Genomic DNA, 22,835 nt, shown 5'->3' with positions numbered 1-22,835 from the left:
GTCCACACTGCAACCACTTTGTGTAAAAAAAATAAATTTAATCTGACATCCCCCTATTCTTTCCTCCAATCACCCTTAAAATTATGCCCACTCGTATTAGCCATTCTGCCCTGGGAAGAAGTGTCCGGCTGTCCTCTCAATTTATGTCTCATATCCCCTTTGTCTCTCTCTCTCTCAAGTCACCTCAAATCCTCCTTCACTTCAAAGAAAAAAGCTTTAGCTCTCTCCACCTTTCCTCATCTGGTGCCTTGATGACATATTCCTTCAATATCCCCTGTATATCTAAAGGTTCAAAAAGATTTGAATGTTCATTTTATTATCAAAGTACCTGTGCAGAATACAACTCTGAGATTAGTCTTCTGCAGGTAGCCATAAATACAGAAAAACCATGAAAGACATCAACCCCACCCGCCCACCATGGGAAAAAAACAAAATCGTATAAAGCCCAAAAGATAACAGATCACTCACCCGGAAAATGGCAGCTAGAATATGAAATCCCAAACACCCAACCCCCTTCCTCACAAAAAGACTAACGTATCGCCCTCAAGGGGAGAAAAATGACAATAACATCAAACCCCTCAATCCCGTCTTTCTCAGACAAAAAAATAACGGATCCCCACACAGGAAAACACCAACAAAGATATCAGACGCCAAACCCCCAACCCCTTCCTCGTACAAAGCTAACATATCACCCACAAGAGCATCAAACCCCCTACCCGTCAGTCAGCAACAAGAAAGAAGACACAGAAAACCCAAGGAGACCAATGTAAACTACAATCCAATAATCATATAAACCTCAGAATTTTGAAAACATCCTCCGTCAGCATCGGGCAGCGAGACCACTCTAACTCAGTCCTTCCATGGAGTGTGACCGCGGTCCTGCGGCCTCCATGGAGAGTGACTGTTGTCTTGCAGCCCACCATGGAGGGTGACCGGTGACCCACAGACTCCGTGGAGAGCGACTGCCAACCCAGCCTCCTCCGCATTCACCTCGATGTTTCAATCTTTCTCGATGCTTTGATTGGCAAGAAATAGAGGTGATCATGGTCCTGCACCCTGATCTCTGGTCTTCCCCTCAAGGCAGCTTGTGCTCACAGTTCTCTCCTAGAATTTTTTTGGGGATGGCAGTGTGCTGGATCACTCAATCGAACTCTGAACTGTAAGACAAAGGCTCCAACAGTTTCTGTAACACAATTAAGATAAAAAGAATAAGACGTAGAAAAAATGAAATAATTGACTTTCTGGAAGATGCCACCTAAAGAACCATTGTTTGCTGGTGCCATCTTGATCTGTCAAAGGAATTGTGTGAAAATTGAAAAAGGATCTGGTGCTTCCCCAGCATGTATGATGAAAAAGTTCTTCTCAAGCTTCCAACCGAATACAGGTATCGATTATAACCGACATTTCAATGGCAAACTCAGCCATCTTTGTCGGGGACTAACCAATTCCTCCTGATTGGTTAGTCCTCATCCAATCAGGTTTCGGCTGTCCCACCTTGTTAACAATTGAGTTCCAGTTCTTACTTGGAGCAAGACCTTCACCTTTGATAAAGTTCTTTTGTTTTAATGGCTTCCTTCACCTGGTGGTCCCAAAAGCCGTTGGCGCAGCACAGAAGTTTTGTGCCATCGAAGTCAATCCTATGCCCATTGTGAATGCAATGTTCTGCTACTGTTAATTTTTCCGGGTAACCCAAATGGTACACCTCCTGTGCTTCATCTTTTAACAGGGACTAATGTGTCACTCTAAGGCTGGAGTTCGATTGTAAACAAGGTGGGACATCAGAAATCCAATTGCAGGAGGATTAATCAATCAGGAGGGACGGATGACGGGGGTATAAATACCACTGGTCTAGACATACCTAGGCATCATCCCTGATGAAGATGGCAGAGTTTGTCATCAAAACATCAGTTAAAATCAATTTATTATCAGGGTACCTGTGCAGAATACAACTCTGAGATTCGTCTTCTCCAGATAGCCATGAATTACCTTCTGGAAGTCTGAGATGAGTTTATTTGTGAGAGAACTTTTAATTCCATCTCCCACTTCTACAAACAAAAACACTGCTTTCTACTACCTATCATTGAAAAATGACATTTCAGAATGGGAAAGTTCTAAGCTGATGAGAACACAGAAAATCCATTGCGTTGTTTAAATTATTCTTCTCGATCGCTGGAGCTTTCCCAACCAGTTTCTGCCACCACAATCCCTCCTGAGGAACCGTGGTCAGCGCTGTGCTCAGAGCCTTTTCCCCATCAGTAGCTCAGTGGGTGTAGAATAAAGTGAGAGTCCACTGGAGTCTGAAGATGGCCTGACGGCCTGCCCTGGGGTCTGTGTGTCTGTCTGTGTGTGCGCGCGTGTGTGTTGTGATGGAAAATAACTGGTTCTTTGAGTCTCAACAGTAGAGGCCTGGACACACACAGTTTTAATAATAAGGAATTTATTTACAGGGAAGTCGGGTCAACACAAGCAACTACAATACGCAGGAAGCGGTGTGGGGACAGAGTACGGTTACACATACAAAGAATAAGGGAAAAGCACTACAACAGCTATCCCCTTTGACCTTGGATAGCTGTGGCTCCCTTACCAGGACAAACGATAGACCTTCCCAAACATAAATCAATGCACTTACCTTCAATGAGGTGGTCTGTAAGAGAGACCGAGCCAGGGCCAAGTCTCACCTTTTATAGCATTGGGCTGAGCAAGATAATCCAATTAAGGTGACCAATAATTTTGGTGTGCATTGATTAGTTGGGAGGGACCAAATGTTGATTGGTGTGTGGTGTGTCCTCCGACCAGCCAGGAGGCGGTGCATCTGTCACGTGGCTGGTATCTCTGGATACAGCATATGTGGGTGTGTGTGTGAGTGTGTGTGGGGTGTGCGTGTGGTTGTGTGTGTGGGTGTGAGTGAGTGAGTGAGTGTGTGTGTATGTGTGTGAGTGAGTGTCTGTGTGCGTGTGTGTCTGTGTGAGCGTGTGTGTGTGGGGGGAGTGTGTGGATGTGAGTGCGTGTGGGTGTGAGTGTGGGTGTGTGGGTGAGTGTGTGTGTGGGTGTGTGTGTGTGAGTGTGTGTGTGTGTGAGTGAGTGTGGGGGTGTGTGAGTGTGTGTGTGTCGGTGAGTGGGTGTGTGTGTGGCTGTGTGTGTGTGTGTGAGTGAGTGTGTGTGTATGTGTGTGAGTAAGGGTGTGTGTCTGTGAGAATGTCTGTGTGAGTGTGTGTGTGGATGTGTGTGTCTGTGTGTGGGTGAGTGTGTGAGTATGTGTGTGTGTGAGTGAGTGAGTGAGTGTGTGTGAGTGAGTGTCTGTGTGAGTGTGTGTGTGTGTGTGGGGGGGAGTGTGTACGTGTGGATGTGAGTGCGTGTGGGTGTGTGTGTGTCTGTGTGTGGGTGTGTGTGTGAGTGAGTGTGTGTGTGTGAGTGAGTGTGTGAGTGTGTGTGAGTGAGCGTGTGTCCTTGTGAGTGTGTGTGTGGGGGCGTGTGCGTGTGGTTCTGTGTGTGGGTGTGTGTGAGTATGTGTGTGTGGGTGTGAGTGAGTGAGTGTATGTGTATGTGTGTGAGTGAGTGTCTGTGTGCGTGTGTGTCTGTGTGAGTGTGTGTGTGTGAGTGTGTGTGTGTGTGGGGGGGAGTGTGTGTGAGTGAGTGTGTGTGTGTGAGTGAGTGTGTGAGTGTGTGTGTGAGTGAGCGTGTGAGTGTGTGTGTGTGAGTGAGCGTGTGTCCTTGTGAGTGTGTGTGTGGGGGGGTGTGCGTGTGGTTCTGTGTGTGGGTGTGTGTGAGTATGTGTGTGTGGGTGTGAGTGAGTGAGTGTATGTGTATGTGTGTGAGTGAGTGTCTGTGTGTGTCTGTGTGAGCGTGTGTGTGTGGGGGGAGTGTGTGCATGTGGATGTGAGTGTGTGTGGGTGTGTGGGTGTCTGTGTGCGTGTGTGTCTGTGTGAGAGTGTCTGTGTGAGTGTGTGTGTGTGGGGGGAGTGTGTGCGTGTGGATGTGAGTGCGTGTGGGTGTGTGTGTGTGTCTGTGTGTGGGTGAGTGTGTGTGTGGGTGTGTGAGTGAGTGTGGGGGTGTGTGAGTATGTGTGTGTCGGTGAGTGGGTGTGTGTGTGGCTGTGTGTGTGTGTGAGTGAGCGTGTGTGTATGTGTGTGAGTAAGGGTGTGTGTCTGTGAGAATGTCTGTGTGAGTGTGTGTGTGTGGAGGGGGTGTGTGAGTGTGTGTGGATGTGTGTGTCTGTGTGTGAGTGAGTGAGTGTGTGTGAGTGAGTGTCTGTGTGCGTGTGTGCCTGTGTGAGAGTGTCTGTGTGAGTGTGTGTGTGGGGGGGGAGTGTGTGTGAGTGAGTGTGTGTGTGTGAGTGAGTGTGTGAGTGTGTGTGTGTGAGTCAGTGTGTGTCCTTGTGAGTGTGTGTGTGGGGGGGTGTGCGTGTGGTTCTGTGTGTGGGTGTGTGTGAGTATGTGTGTGTGGGTGTGAGTGAGTGAGTGTATGTGTATGTGTGTGAGTGAGTGTCTGTGTGCGTGTGTGTCTGTGTGAGAGTGTCTGTGTGTGGGGGGAGTGTGTGCGTGTGGATGTGAGTGCGTGTGGGTGAGTGTGTGTGTGGGGGTGTGTGTGTGTGAGTGAGTGTGGGGGTGTGTGAGTGTGTGTGTGTCGGTGAGTGGGTGTGTGTGTGGCTGTGTGTGTGAGTGAGTGTGAGTGTGTGTGTGTGTGTGAGTGAGTGTGTGTCCTTGTGAGTGTGTGTGTGGGAGTGTGCGTGTGGTTCTGTGTATGAGTGTGTGTGTCTGTGTGTGGGTGAGTGTGTGTGAGTATGTGTGTGTGGATGTGAATGAGTGTGTTTACGTGTGTGTGTGAGTGAGTGTGTGTGTAGGGGGAGTGTGTGCGTGTGGGTGTGTGTGTGTCTGTGTGTGGGTGAGTGTGTGTGTGTGGGGGTGTGTGTGTGAGTGAGTGTGTGTGTGTCTGTGTGAGTAAGGGTGTGTGAGTGTGTGTGTCGGTGTGTGGGTGTGTGTGAGTGAGTGTGTGTGTGCGCGCGTGCATGCACGTTACGTTAACAGTAAAAGTTCAGAAATACATTTATTATTATCAAAGTATGTCTACAGTACACAGCCTGGGGTTTGCCTTTCTCACAGGTAGCCATGAAACAAAGAAAAGCATGGAACCTGTTCAGAAAAAATCATTAAACCCTGTCCCACATGCAAAAAAAAACTAATTGTGCAAAACAGCGACAAGATTGTCGTCTTCCCCCACCCCCAGAAAGAACAAAAAAATAAATGAAAGGTTTTCAGCCCGAAACGTTGACAATACTCTTTTCCATAGATTCTGCCTGGCCTGCTGAGTTCCTCCAGCATTTTGAGTGCATTTCCAGGAAGTGTGGAGACACTTGTGGGCTGCCTCTCCAGGCTGTAACACAAACAACGTACTTCGCGGTACGTTTCTGATGTACGTGTGATCAGTGATCTAGTGATCAGCCATCTACGTGTGGCTGAGATGAGGGGTTGACAGCTGATAAGATGATAAACTATCTCATTATTATTACACACACTGAAGTAGAGTAAAAAACGTTTTTGCATGCTGTCCATAGAGATCAGTTCACCACATCTGTGTATTGAGGCAGTACAAGGGAAAGCTAGAAGAGAATACAGAATATAGGTCTACAGTTACTGAGAGAATGCAGAGCAGGCTGGCAATAGGCCAGAACAAGGTAGAGTGTGGGGTCAAGAATCTGTGTTCTACTGAACATAGTAGGAATGCTGTGTTGGTGGCAGTATGTGTGGTGTCACATACAAGCCCCTCCCCAGCACATCCTTGGGTTGCGTTGGTTGTTAATACAAACGATTCATATCACTCGAAGTTTTGATGTATATGCGATAATGAATCTGGATCGGAACAGTTCAGTAGTTTTATAACCGGTGGGGTAGAAGCTGCCCTGGAGTCTGGTTTCAGGCTTTTGTATCTTGTATCTCTCCCGATGGGAGAGTAGAGATTGTACAGGGCCGACGGGGCCTTTGGCTGCTTCCCTGAGGCAGAGAGAAGTGCAAACAGTGCCAACGAGGGAAGGCTGGTTTCCGTGATGTCTCTATCTCTCTGCAGTTTCTTGTGGTCTTGGGCACAGCAGTTATACACTCAGATAGAAATTGGTGCAAGTTGACAGGGACCTGCCAACTTTCTTTATTCTCCTGAAGGTGTAGATGTGTTGCTGAGGTTTCTTGGCCAATGACAGCTACATGATCGAACAGTGCAGGTTATCTGTGATGTTTGCTCCCAGGGATTTGAAGCTCTCAGCCTCAGCTCCGCTGATGCAGACAGGAGCATGTGTACCACACCACTTCCTGAAGTCAACAAGCAGCTCTTTTGCTTTGTTGACATTGAGGGAAGGGTTTTAGGTGCGTTAATTGTGAGATATTGCTGACCCGAATCAAAGATATGACTTGCTGGAGAGCATACAGTTTGCAGAAAACTTTGGCTCCCGTAACTCTGCCTCAACATCCTGCAAAGACATCTCTGGATACCACTTACCACTGATCCAGCATTTTCTGTCCTGCCCCAGAGTGGGGCAGTACTGCCCACTTCAGGTACAGCCATAGCTGGTGTTGCCTCGTTATTCTGAGTCCTCCACTTGCTTCTTCAATGTGTGTGGGACGTGTTAAGGTTTACAGCAGATAAGGTTTCTACCTGGTCTGATATGACTCACAATCGCCACAGCCAAAAGAGCTCAATGCCAACCCTACTTCCTCAGGAGACTAAAGAAGTTTGTCAGCTCCCCTATAATCCTCACCAGATTTATTGCTGTGCCATAGGAAACATTCTATTCAAAGGCATTACAGGAACTGCTCTGCCCTTGGCCACAAGAAACTGCTGAGAGACACAGGCACGACTCAGCACGTCACAGAAAACAGCCTCCCCTCCGTAGACTTTGTCTACTCTTCCTACTGCCTCAATAAAGCAGCCAAAGGTAATCATCAAGACTCCACCCACCTGGTCTTCTCTCCTCTCCCAGAAGATACAAAAGCCTGAAATCACGTACCCCCAGGCTCAAGGACTGCTGGCTACCATGAGACATAGGAGCAGAATTAGGCCATTTGGCCCATCTAGTCTGCTCTGTCGATCCTTTTTACCTCTCCTCAGTTTCACTCCCCATCTTTCTCCCCATAACCTTTGATGCCGTGTCCAATCAAGGACATTCAATCTCTGCCTGAAATACACCCAATGACCTGGCCTCCACAGCTGTCTGTGGGAGCAAGACTGAAAAATTCACCTGTTGTCATACGACCATTGAGTGATTCCCTGACACAATAAGCTGCACTCGACCTCACCACATGCCTCAGTGTGTTCTCGTTCCTTCTTGTTTCCCTGCACTGCACTTTCTCTGTGACTGTAACACCTTTTTCTGCACTCCGTAATATTCCCTTGTGCTACCTTGATGCACTGTGCACTGAATGGACACTGTGCATGTGACAACAATAGACCAATTCCATTCACCGTGACAATGATAAACTAATTTATCGTTGCGTTGTTGTTTGGGTTTTAAAGTAAATTTGTTACTAAAGTATTTACAGTATATGCAACCTTGAGGTTCATTTTCTTGCATGCTCTCACAGGAAGATAGAGAAATATAGCAGAATGCACAAAAAAAACACTCATAACAAAGACCGACAAACATTCAATGTGCAAAGAGAGGACAGATTGTGCAAATGATAAAAAGTAAACAAATAATTCATAGAACTTAAGCTGTGAGTGAGTCCACAGTCTGTGGAGTCAGTTCCGTACCGAGAGTAAACGGGTCCAGCGGCTTCATTAGGAGTCTGAAGAGGTTTGGCATGTCCACAAAAACACTCAAAAACTTCTATAGATGTACAGCGGAGAGTATTCTGACAGGCTGCATCACTGTCTGGTATGGGAGGGGCGAGGGCTACTGCACAGGACCAGAAGAAGCCGCAAAGGGTTGTAAATCTAGTCAGCTCCATTTTAGGCACTAGCCTACAAAGTACCCGGGACATCTTCAGGGAGCGGTGTCTCAGAAAGCAGTGTCCATTAGTAAGGACCTTCAGCACCCAGGGCAAACCCTTTTCTCACTGTTACCGTCAAGTAGGAGGTGCAGAAGCCTGAAGGCACACACTCAGTGATTCAGTAACAGCTTCTTCCCCTCCTAAATGGACATTGAACCCTTGGACACTACCTCACTTTTTTTAAATACACAGAATTTCTGATTTTTGCACGTTTTTAAATCTATTCAATATACGTATATTGTTATCTATTTATCTATCTATCTATCTAATTTATTTATTGATTGATTTACTTATTTCTAGATTATGTATTGCATTGAACTGCTGCTGCTAAGTTAACAAATTTCATGCCACATGCCGGTGATAATAAACCAGTAACCTCGGGTGGTGGGGGCAGCACGTGATGCTCCAGGCCTGTAGGAAGGTGAGTCCCTCTCTCCACTATCCAGGCAAGGACTGTCAGTGAGATCCCGAGCTAATTCCTCAGAGCTTATTAAGATTCTGGATGTGACTGGACGCAGAATGCAGATGTTTTAAAATGTGCAGTTGAAAGCAGTGAATTGGTGCTGAGTTTATTCAGAACAGTCCTACCCATCCTCATTACCATCTGCAGGGTGGGAAGCCAATTAACTGTAATGTATTAATTAAATATATTCCAGCTCTGATTAACTAGATGTGGAAGAAAGTGATTAAATTGCAGTTACTAATTAACTAATGAACCTTTCCTCCATTCTAAACTAACTAATGAAATGATAACCTATTAAATCACCACTTAATGATACCCTTTCTCTTCCCCTGACCTCATCTCAGTTTGCTTTGCTGTCATCTTTTAAGGATCGTTGAGATTTGAGTTCAGAAAGAGGCCATTCAGCCCACCGTTGGCTGAGCAGGGCAGAGGGATTGTGGGAATGAGAGCTGACAGTGCGGGGGGAGTGTAGTGACTGAGAGAATGCATTACTGCGAGAGAGTGGGATCGAGGGTGAGCATCACTGAGGGAGTGTAGGACTGAGGGAGTGTGGAACTGAGGTAAAGTGGGACTGAGGGAGTGTGGAACTGAGGTAGAGTGGGACTGAGGGAGAGCATTACTGAGGGAGTGTGGAACTGAGTAAAGTGGGACTAAGGGAGTGTGGAACTGAGGTAGAGTGGGATCGAGGGTGAGCATCACTGAGGGAGTGTAGGACTGAGGGAGTGTGGAACTGAGGTAGAGTGGGACTGAGGGAGTGTGGAACTGAGGTAGAGTGGGACTGAGGGAGAGCTACTGAGGGAGTGTGGAACTGAGGTAGAGTGGGATCGAGGGTGAGCATCACTGAGGGAGTGTAGGACTGAGGGAGTGTGGAACTGAGGTAGAGTGGGACTGAGGGAGTGTGGAACTGAGGTAGAGTGGGACTGAGGGAGAGCATTACTGAGGGAGAGCAGACCGAGGGTGAGCATCACTGAGGGAGTGTAGGACTGAGGGAGTGTGGAACTGAGGTAAAGTGGGACTGAGGGGGAGCATCACTGAGGGAGTGTAGGACTGAGGGAGTGTGGAACTGAGGTAGAGTGGGACTGAGGGAGAGCATCACAGAGGGAGTGTAGGACTGAGGGAGTGTGGAACTGAGGTAAAGCGGGACTGAGGGGGAGTATTACTGAGGGAGTGTGGAACTGAGTGAGTGTGAAAGTGAGGTAAAGCGGGACTGAGGGGGAGTATTACTGAGGGAGTGTGGGACTGAGGTAGAGTGGGACTGAGGGAGAGCATCACTGAGGGAGTGTGGAACTGAGGTAAAGTGGGACTGAGGTGGAGTATTACTGAGGGAGTGTGGGACTGAGGGAGTGTGGAACAGGTAAAGCGGGACTGAGGGGGAGTATTACTGAGGGAGTGTGGGACTGAGTGTGGAACTGAGGTAAAGTGGGACTGAGGGGGAGTATTACTGAGGGAGTGTGGGACTGAGGGAGTGTGGAACAGGTAAAGCGGGACTGAGGGGGAGTATTACTGAGGGAGTGTGGGACTGAGTGTGGAACTGAGGTAAAGCGGGACTGAGGGGGAGTATTACTGAGGGAGTGTAGGACTGAGGTAGAGTGGGACTGAGGGGGAGCATTACTGAGGGAGTGTGGGACTGAGGGAGAGCGGGACTGACCGAGGGTGAGCATACCCAATGGACCAACATAGACAACCACTCTGAGGGCTGTGAATTATTGACGTCACGGGGTGAGCCACCCCCAAGCAATTCTTTTTATTGCAGGCAGAAACGTCATTCGAGATAGGCCAAGTTAGACTTCAAAAATATAAGCAGTAACGGCTAAGAGATGGGCAGTGCAAAGGGTTACAGAAAGGTTTTTGAGCATAATTTCACACATCGATATATGCTTCACGACGGTAAATGGAGTGGGGATGAGTGGACCGCGTGAAAGTCCCACAGTAGCCTAGCGGTTAGAGAATGTGGGGCTTCGGAATTCAGAGTTCAATTCCACGTCCGTTAGTAAGAACTTTGTCCCTTCTCTCCGTGTCCACTTGGGTTTCCTTTGGGTATTCCAGTCTCCTTCCACAGTCAAAGATGAACCGGTCAGTAGGTTAATTGCTTCATTATAAATTTTTCTGTCTTTAGGCTAGTGTTAAGTAGATGGATTGTTGGGAAGTGCAGCTCAAGGGGCTAGAAGGGCCAGTTCTATGTTGTTTCTCTAATTAAGTCAAAAATAAACAAAATGGTAATAAGGAAGTGATGGAAGAAGGGCAGAGGGCAGATGTCCATAAGTCATATGGCTTGGGGCCATTTGTCTCTCCCCCCCCCCCCCCCATTTGGTGTTCCCTCCTGTTAACCGTCCCCCTGTCAGTCCCAACCTCCCTGACACAGTTGCATCCAACACAGATTTCCTGAGGCCCAAACAGACCTGCTCCCACACCACCCCTGCCCATTTGCCCATAGTGCATCCCATAAGGGATCCTGCTGCAAAGATCTGCTGAGAGAAGGGAAGAGTCGCCGTTCTTGTTGCGCCTTAATTGGGGATATCCCTAGGGCGTAGGCCGGCTGGTGGCGCAGTGGCATCAGTGCTGGACTTTGGAGCGAACGGTCCCAGGTTCGAATCCAGCCAGCTCTCTTGAACGCTTTCCATCCGTGCTGGGTTGAGCGTCGAGCTAGCAACTCGGCCTCGGTAAAGTAAGAAAGTCTGTTTAAAAAAAAACGTCATCATGATGGCGTCCCGATGACTCCACTTGGAGTTAAGGGCTTTCTTCTTCTTCTAGGGCATATGATGTGGTACACAGTAAGGTCCCGTGAGCTGTCTGGATTAGAGAGCTTATGATTAGATATCTTATGTCTTATGTTGGGAAAGTCCAGAACGAGGGGTCACAGTTTAAGGATAAAGGGGAAGCCTTTTAGGACCGAGATGAGGAAAAACTTCTTCACACAGAGAGTGGTGAATCTGTGGAATTCTCTGCCACAGGAAACAGTTGAGGCCAGTTCATTGGCTATATTTAAGAGGGAGTTAGATATGGCCCTTGTGGCTAAAGGGATTGTGGGGTATGGAGAGAAAGCAGGTACAGGCTTCTGAGTTGGATGATCAGCCATGATCATACTGAATGGCGGTGCAGGCTCGAAGGGATGAATGGCCTACTCCTGCACCTATTTTCTATGTTTCTATGCTTGGGATTTTCTCCTTGGAGTGAAGGAGAATGAGATGTGATGACAGAGATGTCCCAGGCATAGACAGAATGGACAGCCAGAGACTTTCTTCCAGGGCAGCAATGGCTCAAATGAGAGGACATAATTTGTAAGATGAGTGGAGGAAAGTATAGGGGGGAAGTCAGAGGTAAGTTTTTATTTGCGCAGAGACTGGTGAGTGCGTGGAACACGCTGCCAATGCGACAAATGTCAATGATGAGGATGGTTTGGACCTAAATACTGGAGTATCCAAGGCTAGGATCGAGAACTGAGCACAAAACAAAACGCTCAAAGATATCTCTGGTTGGGTTTACAAGTGAGCACTGAGGCTCCATTCAGAAACTCTAAATGATTCTTGGAGCCCAAAACGTGCTGCCAATTAGCAGGATGGTGCTGAACCAGCTACCCATGCTCCGGAGAGTTAGAGCATCTAAACCCCAGAAGCTGGCATGGTTGGGTGCCTCTCATAACAGCCAAGGGGGATAGAAGGGGCAGATACATTTGGGATATTTAAGAGGTTGTCAGATGATCAAAAAATGGAGGTTTCTGTAAGAGAGAAGGATTGGGTAGGTTAAAAAGCTGGCACAGCGCAGTGGGCCGAAGGGTCTGTACTGTGCTGTAATGTTTCATGTTCTATGCTCAATAACAGAGTTATGATTAATTCCTTTCTGTGGCAAGAGGTTTGACTGCCCACCCTCTGAGAACGTGACAGAACCAGCCAGAGGTGCTCACACTGAGCACCCAGTTGCCCTTTTGACAGTGTTAAAGCCGAGCCCGTTTCTGTCATTACAAGAAGTTCCTGACGGATGCCGACTGTGTCTGTTGTAGCTGAGATTGTCTCTGAGGATTTAGCGTGGCCTTATCTGTCCACAGCCTCCCCCAGTGGCATGCTGAGGCCAGACACAGAGTGAAGGAGCCACACCTTATTTCAGTAGCCTGCATCCTGATGGTATCAACATTGATTTCTCGAAGTTTTTTATCACACCCCCTCTTCCCCCTTCCTCACGCCCCCCACTTCATTTTCCTTATCCCCTTGCCCCATCCCTCTTCTCATTCCCCTCCCCTGCCCTCACATCCTGTCCTTCATCCACACCTTCCTCCCTCTTAACCATTGCAAGATGGCTCAGAGACCAATGGTGGCATGTTGCAGACAGCCCACGAGACAACTAGGTACTCCTCTTCGAGATATACTTCAGACGTGTGATTGCAGCCTGTCATTTCCCCTTTAAGGAGGCATTTTTGAGCTGACTAAACAATCCGGTGAACCACAGAGCCCAGCAGCACTGAAACAGGCTCTGTGGCCCTTTTAGTCAATGCCAACCTGGTTTTGTTTTTAATGCCTCGTTCCAACTCCCTGCACCATAGCCTGGTGATTGTGCAGTCTGTTGGGGGACTTGGCATGGGTGAGAGTGGAGAGTGCAGCTGTGGCCGGGGCGGCCATCACTGGTGGTGAGTGCACCGATTCCTGATGGTGGGACGCAAGCCCGTGGTCGGCTCCATTACTTCATGCCGATCAAAGTGTTGGGCAAGGTTAAAATCGTCGGGGAAGAGAGCAGAAAACAAACGGGTGTGCAGCGCAGTCTGCCTGTATTTGATCAGTCTCTCTCTCTCTTCTTGCTGCTGTCGTCGGGCGGGAGGTGCAGGAGACTTGGGTCCCATGCCGCCCGATTCAGGAGCAGTCGTGGTCCGGGAGCATCAGACTCCTGGAAGGGCTTCACTTGCCTTTGCGCTAAGCATGCTCTGCGGCTGTGGACTCATTTTCAGGGACTCTGCAATTCATGTTCCATGAATTTCTGTTTAGATTTTTTTTTACTATTTGCACAATTTGATCAAAGTGCTTCAGCGCTGAACTGACTCTGCAGCGGAGGCTTGCAGCCATCGACACAGCGCTGAACTGACTCCATGGCTGAGGCCTGCAGCCATCGACACAGCACTGAACTGACTCCATGGCTGAGGCCTGCAGCCGTCGACACAGCACTGAACTGACTCCATGGCTGAGGCCTGCAGCCATCGACACAGCACTGAACTGATTCCATGGCTGAGGCCTGCAGCCGTCGACACAGCACTGAAATGGTTCCATGGCTGAGGCCTGCAGCCATCGACACAGCACTGAACTGATTCCATGGCTGAGGCCTGCAGCCTTCAGGTTTCTGGACTGACTTCACTCACCTCAGTAGCTCTGTGGCTGTGGTCTCACTTTCAAGGACTCTGCAGTTAATGCTATTTGTTTACTTATTATTTGTTCTTTCTGTCACACATTGGGTGTTTGATGGTCTTTGTTGTGTGGGGATTTTCTTTAAACTGGTTCTATTATGTTTCTTAGCTTTATGCCTGCCTGCAAAAAGACAAATCGCAAGGTTGTATACTATACCTTTGAACTCTAGTTCCTCTCCTCCTTCCCTTTCTCCCATGCTCCACTGTCCATCTTTTTCATCCCTTTGCCCCTTCCAGCTTTCACCTCCCAGCTTCTCACATAATTTCATTATATCCTTCTCTCCCCATCAGCTCCCTTCCTCCCCCTCACCTGGATCCAGCTATTTCCCCTACACCTACTCTTTTTTTCTTGGCTTCCGCCTTCTTCCCTTCCGGCCAATAACCCTAATCCGCACACCTGTGGACTGTGGGAGGAAACCAGAGCACCCGGAGGAAACCCCCACGGTCATGGGGAGAATGTACAAACTCCTTACGGACAGTGGCAGAAAGTGAACCCTGGTCTTCGGCTGGATCGCTATCTCTCCCACCAGGCATATTTGGGGCATTGAATTGGCAAGAATCCCATACACAGTCATGGGACAGAGGTGACCACTGAGAGTGGAATTAATGTCTTCAAGCTCCCACTGAGCTCTCCAGGAATACTTGCCATCTCATCCACCTTCTTCATACCCGTGTGATCACAGACTCTCCAGGAGAGAGGCAGATGGCCAAAACTGATGAACACAGGCCCAGATGACAGATGGAGCCTTGGAGATAGAGTCCTAGAGATATACAGCAGAGAAAGAGACCCTTCAGCCCAACAGATCCATGCTAACCCAAATTCCATTTAAACGTCCTATTTGCGCACAGTTGGCCAATCTCCCTCTGAACATTTCCTATCCATACACTCGTCCAAGTGCCTTTAAGATATTATTTGTGGTTTTTAATTGCTGTTAATCAAAGTGAAAGTGGACGTCAAGTCCATTGTCAGGTGCATAAGTACATGTCTGTCCAGATGCAAAGAAAAACTCACTTGCCACAGCATCACAGGCTCATAACATCAGATAAACTGTGATGACAAAAGAAACATAAATTAAACATAGAACTTTCTTATCAATATACAATGGACCACCCTCTGGATAAAAGGTTGTACACATTAAACCTATGCCCTCCAGTTCTTGATTCCCCACCCCTGGGTAAAGGACTGTGTGCATTCACCCTGTCTGTGGTCCTCAGGATTTTATACCCCTCTCTATCATTACCCCTTTTCCTCCTACACTCCAACGCAGAAGATCCCAATCTGCTCAATTTTTCTCTGTAATTTAGTCCCCTGAGTCCCTGCAACATTATCATGAATCACCTCTGCTCTCTTTACAGTTTAATGGGAGTTTTCGTATAGCAGGGTGATGAAAACTGAACACAGTATTTCATTAACGGCCTCTCCAACGTCTTGTGCAGCTTGTCCTGATGAATCAGAATCGGAGCCGGTTCATTATCACTGACATAAGTTGTTGTCTGTTGTTTTGCAGCAGTGGTACAGTGCAAGGCATAAAAATTACTCCTGTATATGTTACAACAATAAATAATGTAAAAACGAATAAGGAGATAATGTTTATGGGTTCTTGGACCATTCAGAAATCTGATAGCAGAGAGGATGAAGCTGTTCCTAAAATGAATGTGTGTCTTCAGGGTCCTGTAAATCTTCCCAATGGTAATAATGAGAAGAGGGCATATCCTGGATGGTGAGGGTCCTTAATGATGGACGCTGCCTTTTTTGGGCACTGCCTCTTGAAGATGTCATTGATGGTGAGGGGAGTTGTGGCCATGGTGGAGGTGGTTGAGTCTACAGCAACTCCCTGCACTGGAGCCCCCACACCATGCTCTCTCTACCTGTGGACACCATCTTTCCCTTTGACCTGCTCCATATCATTCACTTCTCCGTGTTTACGTCCCCACAGGTACAATGGCCCCAACCTGGTGCTCAAGTACGACAAGGTCCGGAAGAGGCTCCGGAACATAGCAGTAGACGAATCGAGTTCCCCATACTATGCCCTCCGCGATCGCCAGGGCAACGCTATCGGTGTGGCAGCCTGTGACATCGATGGCGATGGGAGGGAAGAGATATATTTCCTCAACACTAACAATGCCTTCTCAGGTAGGTGTATGTTTTCTGTCTGGTGGAAAGCGATGTAATAATATGTAAGAGTACAGGCCCTTTGCTCCATGATGTGCCCACCAATTGGCACCAGTGAAACATGAGACCCAGATATGACACCCACAAATGTGGAGTTACTTGTGTCTACCAACTACAGACAATCCCCGCGTTACAGTAACAGAAGTTTGCCCTTACAGAATTCACAAATTACTGATAATGTAAATACAACATAGAATAAAAATGTGATTTGGCTAAACTTATGTGACAGAAGGAAAGTAATAAATTGTATGGGTACATTGAGAGGACACACATCATCCAGACCATGCTCTCTTCTCACTGCTGCTGTCATGCAGGAGGTAAAGGAGCCTTAGATCCCACACCATGAGGTTCAGGGACAGGCTCCTGAGCCAGTGTGGATAACTTCATTCAGCTTCACTCACCTCAACGCTGAAATGATTCCACAACCTATGGATTCACTTTCAAGAACTCTACCACTTAAATTCTCAGTACTATTTGTTCATTATTAATTGTTTTATTTGTAGATGCACAATTTGTCTACTGCACGTTGTTTGGTAGTCTTTCATTGTTTCTATTGTATTTCTTTGTTCTACTGTGAATGCCTGCAAGAAAAATGAATCTCACGGTAGTATATTGTGACATACATGTACCTTGATCATAAATTTACTTTGAAATGTGACAGATGGGATTGGATTTGACGGAAATCTTGGTCACCATAGACTAGTTAGGCCAAAGGGCCCATTTCCATGCTGTATAACCCTAAATAAGCACAAAATGTATACTTTTGAAACTCACATTTAGAACATAGAACTTAGAACAGTACAGCACCGAACAAGCCACTCGGCCAATAATCTTGATGCCAATTGAAACTAAATATCCTCCTCCTGTGTATCATCCAGTTCCTTCCATTCCCTTCCCTTCATATTCATGGGTCCGTTTGAAAGCCTTTTAACTGTCTTTCTCCACCAAAATTGGTTTATTATTGTCACCTGTACCGAGGTACAGTGAAAAAAATTGTCATGCATACCATTCATACATATCAAAACATTACACAGTGCATTGAGGTAGTTTAAAGTTCAAAGTAAACTTATTGTCATGTGTTACCATAGTATATGAGATTCATTTTGTCATAGGGATTTACAGGGAAAAAGAAATACAATAAAATTTTACCAAAACTACATAAATGGGCAAATGCAAATGTGCAAAAGAAAACCAATGACATTGAGAATATGAGCTGAAAAGGCTCCGTGAAAGTGAGTCTGTAGGTTGTGGCATCAGTTCAGAGTTGTGGTGAGTGAAGTTATTTATAGTGGTTCAAGAGCCTGATGGTTATAGGGTAATGACTGTTCTTGAACCGACTGGTGTGGGTGGTGTGAGTCCTGATGAAGGGTCTCGGACTGAAACATCAATTGTTATAAACACAAGAAATTCTGCAGATGCTGGAGGTTCAGAGGAACACACACACACACACAGATTGCTGGAGGAACTCGGCAGGTCAGGCAGCGTCTATAGAATGGAGTAAACAGTCAATGTCTTGGGCTGACACACTTCATCAGGACTGGACAGCAAGGGGGAGAGGGCAAGAAGGTTGGGGAGAGGAAGGAAGACAAGCTAGAAGGTGAGAGGAAAAGCCAAATGGGTGGGGAAGGGGGGTGAAGTAAGGAGCTGGAAGGTGATGGGTGGAAAAGATAAAGGGCCAGAGAAGAAGGAATCTTATAGGAGAAGAGAGTTAACTATGAAAGAAAAGGAAGGAGGAGAGGCACCAATGGGAGGTGATAGGCAGATGAGGAGAAGAGAAGAGGTTAAGGGGGAGGCAGAGTGGGGAATAGAAGAAAAGAGAAGGGGAAGGGAAAAAATTACCAGACACTGGAGAAATTGATGTTCATGCCATCAGTTTGGAAGCTACCCAGATGGAAAATGAAGTGTTGCTTCTCCAAGCTGAGAGTGGCCTCATCGTGGCAGTAGAGAAGGTCAAAGACTGACACATTGAACTGGAATGGGGATTGGAATTAGAATAGTTGGCCACTGAGAAATCCTGGTTTTTGTGGAAGGAGCGATAGCCCACGAGTCTGGGTCAGATTTCACCACTGTAGAGGAGGCCATATCAGGAGCACTGGACACAGTAGGGAACCCCAACAGATTCACGGGTGAATGCCTCACCTGGAAGGACTGTTTGGGGCTCTGAATGGAGGTGGTGAATGAACCAGTGTAGCTGCCCATCCACTGGCAGGGATAAGTGCCAAGAGGGAGATTAAAGGGGTGGGACAAATGGAGAAGGGAACATGGAGGGAACGATCCTTGCAGAAAGCAGAAAGTGGGGGGGGGGGGGTCTGCGGTTGGTGAGTAAAGATGTGTTTGGCGGTAGAGGCTCCTGTTGAAGATGGGGGAGACATGGTGGAGTTGAAGGAACTGAGAGAAAGGAATGGCATCTTTACTGGAGACGGAGTAGGAAGAGGTACAGGTAAGATAGCTGCAGGAGTCGGTAGATTTATAAGAGATATCAGTAGACAGTTTGATTCTAGAGATGGAGACAGAGACACTGAGAAAAGGGAGAGAGGAATTAGAAATGGCGTTATCAACTGTTTATTTCTTTCCATAGATACTATCTGACCTGCTGAGATCCTCCAGCATTTTGTTTGTGCTACCTTGATTTCCAGCATCTGCAGATTTTCTCGTTTGTGAACATTCTGTAGAAAACTAGTTGCAAACAACTTCAGTTTATGTATTCCATGGTGCTGAAGAATTTTTCAATGTTTCTTTTATTGTACAACTCAAGCCTATAAAGTTAAGAGTGTTTCCAGTGAAAACGACAAGACATTGCTACTGTCCAGGCATTTCCTGCAACGAGATCTTCAGGCAAATGAACCCGGGTTTGGAGTAAGCTCAGACTTGGAGGTAGACATTAACAATGGTGATTTATTTGTAGAACTTAAAAGAGGATTAAAAAATACATCAGAGCATAATGACTCAAGAGGGCTAGAGTACACAGAACTTCACTTGGAACCCAAATTCATGACTCAACGACGAACACTAGCCATGACAAACTTTAATATGCATATAGCATGAGAACCCTGTGCATATCAAAATCAGAACTCAACAAACTCAAAACAGGATGCACAAGGAACCTGCGTTCATAAAAACAAGTGGCACGAGAACCACAAGGAAAAGTTAACGACTAAACCAGTCACTTAACTAGTTCTAGTTAAACCAAATCAATGATGTTCACGTGCATAGGAGCGCTGAGTTCTGACACTCTCTGACACCCTGTGCTGGTCAGAAGAGTTCATGACACCATCATTCTCTAAATAAAATTTTGCCCCTCACATTGGCTTTAAGCTCCTCCACTGAACCTTGAAAACTTGTGGACAATAAGGTGTAAGGGCCGTGGTGTGTTAGACTGGGAGATCTAAAATCCATGGCCTCTATTCCATTGTTCTATTTAGTCACAGTAATCTTCTCGTTTCTTTCACAGGCATGGCCACATACACTGATAAGCTCTTCAAATTCCGAAACGGGAGGTGGGAAGACCTGCTGAGCGATGACATCAACGTCCGCCGACAGGTGGCCAATCACTTCGCTGGGCGATCAGTGGCATGTGTGGATCGAAAGGTAAAAGGGTCAACATAGTCTTGTGTCAGATCCCAGTTTGCAGATTGCCCTCATGCGCAGGTGTGCTGAGGAGCAGAGAAACAGTGGATGGATTTATCCAACCTTAGGCGCCACAGCAGCACGGCAGTTAGCGTAACCTATTATAGCACCAGCAAATCCAGTTCAATTCCCACCACTGTCTGTAAGGAGTTCTTATGTTCTCCCCATGATTGTGTGGGTTTTTTTTCTGGGTGCTCAGGTTACCTCTGACATTCCAAAGGTGTACTCTGTGTATGGGTTAGAGTCAGTAAGTTGTGGGCGTGCTACGTTGTGTCAGAAGCAGGCACCACTTGCAGGCTGCCCTCGAACTGTGTTGGTCGTTGATGCAAAGGATGCACTGCACTGTACGTTTCGACATACGCCTGATAAATAAAGAGTCAACCCTGCACTTACATAGCACCATTAATGAAGTAATACTTCACAAGAAGCTTGCAAAGAAAATGACACCAGTCCAAGAGGGAGATATTACCCAAGATGACCAAATGAATTTTAAGGCATTAAAGGAAGAAGGCAAGGGCGAGAGACGTAGATAGATGATGCCAATTAAAACTGATCTCATCTGCCTGCATTGGCTTATATCCCTCAATTCCATAAGACATAGAAACAGAATGAGGCCATTCAGCTGAATGAGTCTGCTTCACCGTCTCTGATTTATTTTCCCTCCCTTCTCCTGCCTTCTCCCCGTGACCTTTGACATCTTAGCTGCTCAAGAAACGATCTTTAAGTCTCCGCTTTAAATACACCCAATGACATGGCCTAGACAGCCGTCCGTGGCAATGTATTGCACAGATTTACTACCTTCTGATTAAAGAAATTCTGTCTCTTCTCTTTTCGAAAGGGAAATCCTTCAATTCTGAGACTATGCCCTCGGGTCCTAGACTCCCCCACTATAAGAAGTATCCTCTCCCCATTCACTCTATCCAGGTTTTTCAATATTTGATAGGTTTCAGTTTAATCTCCCTTCATTCTTCCAGACTCCAGAGAGTCCAAGCCTAGAGCCATCAAACACTCATCATACATTAACCCTTTCACTCTCAGGATCATTCCCTGCCTTTTCATCTGCCTGTCTAAATGTCTTTTAAATGTTGCCGACATCCTGTAGCTGCTTCTATCATCACACTGGCAGTGCTTTGGAATTCTGGAAGATGGTAACCCATGCATCCATTATCTCCATAGCTGCTGGCTTCAGAACCCAAGGTGGTTCTCTGGCCCTGGAGAATTGTAACTTGGTATACCAATTATTCTCCAACAGTAGCTTTTCACTGATTCTAATTTCTTTGAGCTCCTCGTTCACTCTAGACCCATTCATCTTAATATTGCAGGTTTCTCAGACTTCCTCCACATCAACAAACACAATGACTTGTTTGTGGTAATTAATTCCACCTCGGGTTAAGTGCAAAACTAAAACCATGTGAGGACTTCCACACTCCATCTTCTTGTTCTGGCTTCTACCACCTTTCTTTCTAGTCCTGATTGTGGAACTCCGTAGACACTGCCCGAACTGCTGAGTTCCTCCAGCATTTTGTGTGTGTTGCTCTGGATTTCCAGCATCTGCAGAATCTTTTGTGTTTATGAAACTGACTCCTCAAGGACATGATGAAGTTCAAGTTTAAATTCATTTTAATGTAATTTACCCAAACACATGTTTACTGCCAAACAAAACACCACTCCTCTGGACCAGCACAGTACATATACACATAACAGTACCAGTACAGTACATATACATGTAACAGTACCAGCACAGTACATATACACATAACAGTACCAGCACAGTGCATATACACATAACAGTACCAGTATGGTGCATATACACATAACAGTATCAGTACAGTGCATATACACATAACAGTACCAGCACAGTACATGTAACTCAGACACATAACAGTACCAGTACAGTACATATACACATAACAGTACCAGCACAGTACATGTAACTCAGACACATAACAGTACCAGCACAGTACATGTAACTCAGACACATAACAGTACCAGCACAGTACATATACGCATAACAGTACCAGCACAGTATATGTAACTCAGACACATAACAGTACCAGCACAGTACATATACACATAACAGTACCAGTATGGTGCATATACACATAACAGTATCAGTACAGTGCATATACACATAACAGTACCAGCACAGTACATGTAACTCAGACACATAACAGTACCAGCACAGTACATGTAACTCAGACACATAACAGTACCAGCACAGTACATGTAACTCAGACACATAACAGTACCAGCACAGTACATATACAAATAACAGTACCAGCACAGTACATGTAACTCAGACACATAACAGTACCAGCACCGTACACGTAACTCAGACACATAACAGTACCAGCACAGTACATATACAAATAACAGTACCAGCACAGTACATGTAACTCAGACACATAACAGTACCAGCACCGTACACGTAACTCAGACACATAACAGTACCAGCACAGTACATATACGCATAACAGTACCAGCACAGTACATATACGCATAACAGTACCAGCACAGTACATGTAACTCAGACACATAACAGTACCAGCACAGTACATATACACATAACAGTACCAGTATGGTGCATATACACATAACAGTATCAGTACAGTGCATATACACATAACAGTACCAGCACAGTACATGTAACTCAGACACATAACAGTACCAGCACAGTACATATACACATAACAGTACCAGCACAGTACATGTAACTCAGACACATAACAGTACCAGTACAGTACATATACACATAACAGTACCAGCACAGTACATGTAACTCAGACACATAACAGTACCAGCACAGTACATGTAACTCAGACACATAACAGTACCAGCACAGTACATATACACATAACAATACCAGCACAGTACATGTAACTCAGACACATAACAGTACCAGTACAGTACATATACACATAACAGTACCAGCACAGTACATGTAACTCAGACACATAACAGTACCAGTACAGTACATATACACATAACAGTACCAGCACAGTACATGTAACTCAGACACATAACAGTACCAGCACAGTACATGTAACTCAGACACATAACAGTACCAGCACAGTACATATACACATAACAGTACCAGCACAGTACATGTAATTCAGAGACATAACAGTACTAGCACAGTACATATACACATAACAGTACCAGCACAGTACATGTAATTCAGAGACATAACAGTACCAGCACAGTACATATACA

The 22,835-nt window shown here is 46.3% G+C and overlaps 1 protein-coding gene across 3 annotated transcripts in view; it reads left to right on the top strand.

Annotated features, from left to right (window-relative positions):
• The window catches only part of crtac1b (cartilage acidic protein 1b), a 325,818-nt gene that overhangs the window by 70,219 nt on the left and 232,764 nt on the right, over positions 1-22,835 (top strand). For all 3 annotated transcript variants that reach the window (XM_059947159.1, XM_059947158.1, XM_059947157.1), the window contains exons 3-4: positions 15,760-15,956; positions 19,447-19,583. In XM_059947159.1, coding sequence (XP_059803142.1) covers positions 15,760-15,956; positions 19,447-19,583 — 334 coding nt within the window. The remainder of the gene's footprint in view (positions 1-15,759; positions 15,957-19,446; positions 19,584-22,835) is intronic.

Source organism: Hypanus sabinus, chromosome 22 (assembly GCF_030144855.1).
Source record: "Hypanus sabinus isolate sHypSab1 chromosome 22, sHypSab1.hap1, whole genome shotgun sequence".
Taxonomy (NCBI): Eukaryota; Metazoa; Chordata; class Chondrichthyes; order Myliobatiformes; family Dasyatidae; genus Hypanus; species Hypanus sabinus.
The sequence above is the reverse complement of the archived record's forward strand: the minus strand, read 5'-3'. Positions and strand labels throughout refer to the sequence as shown.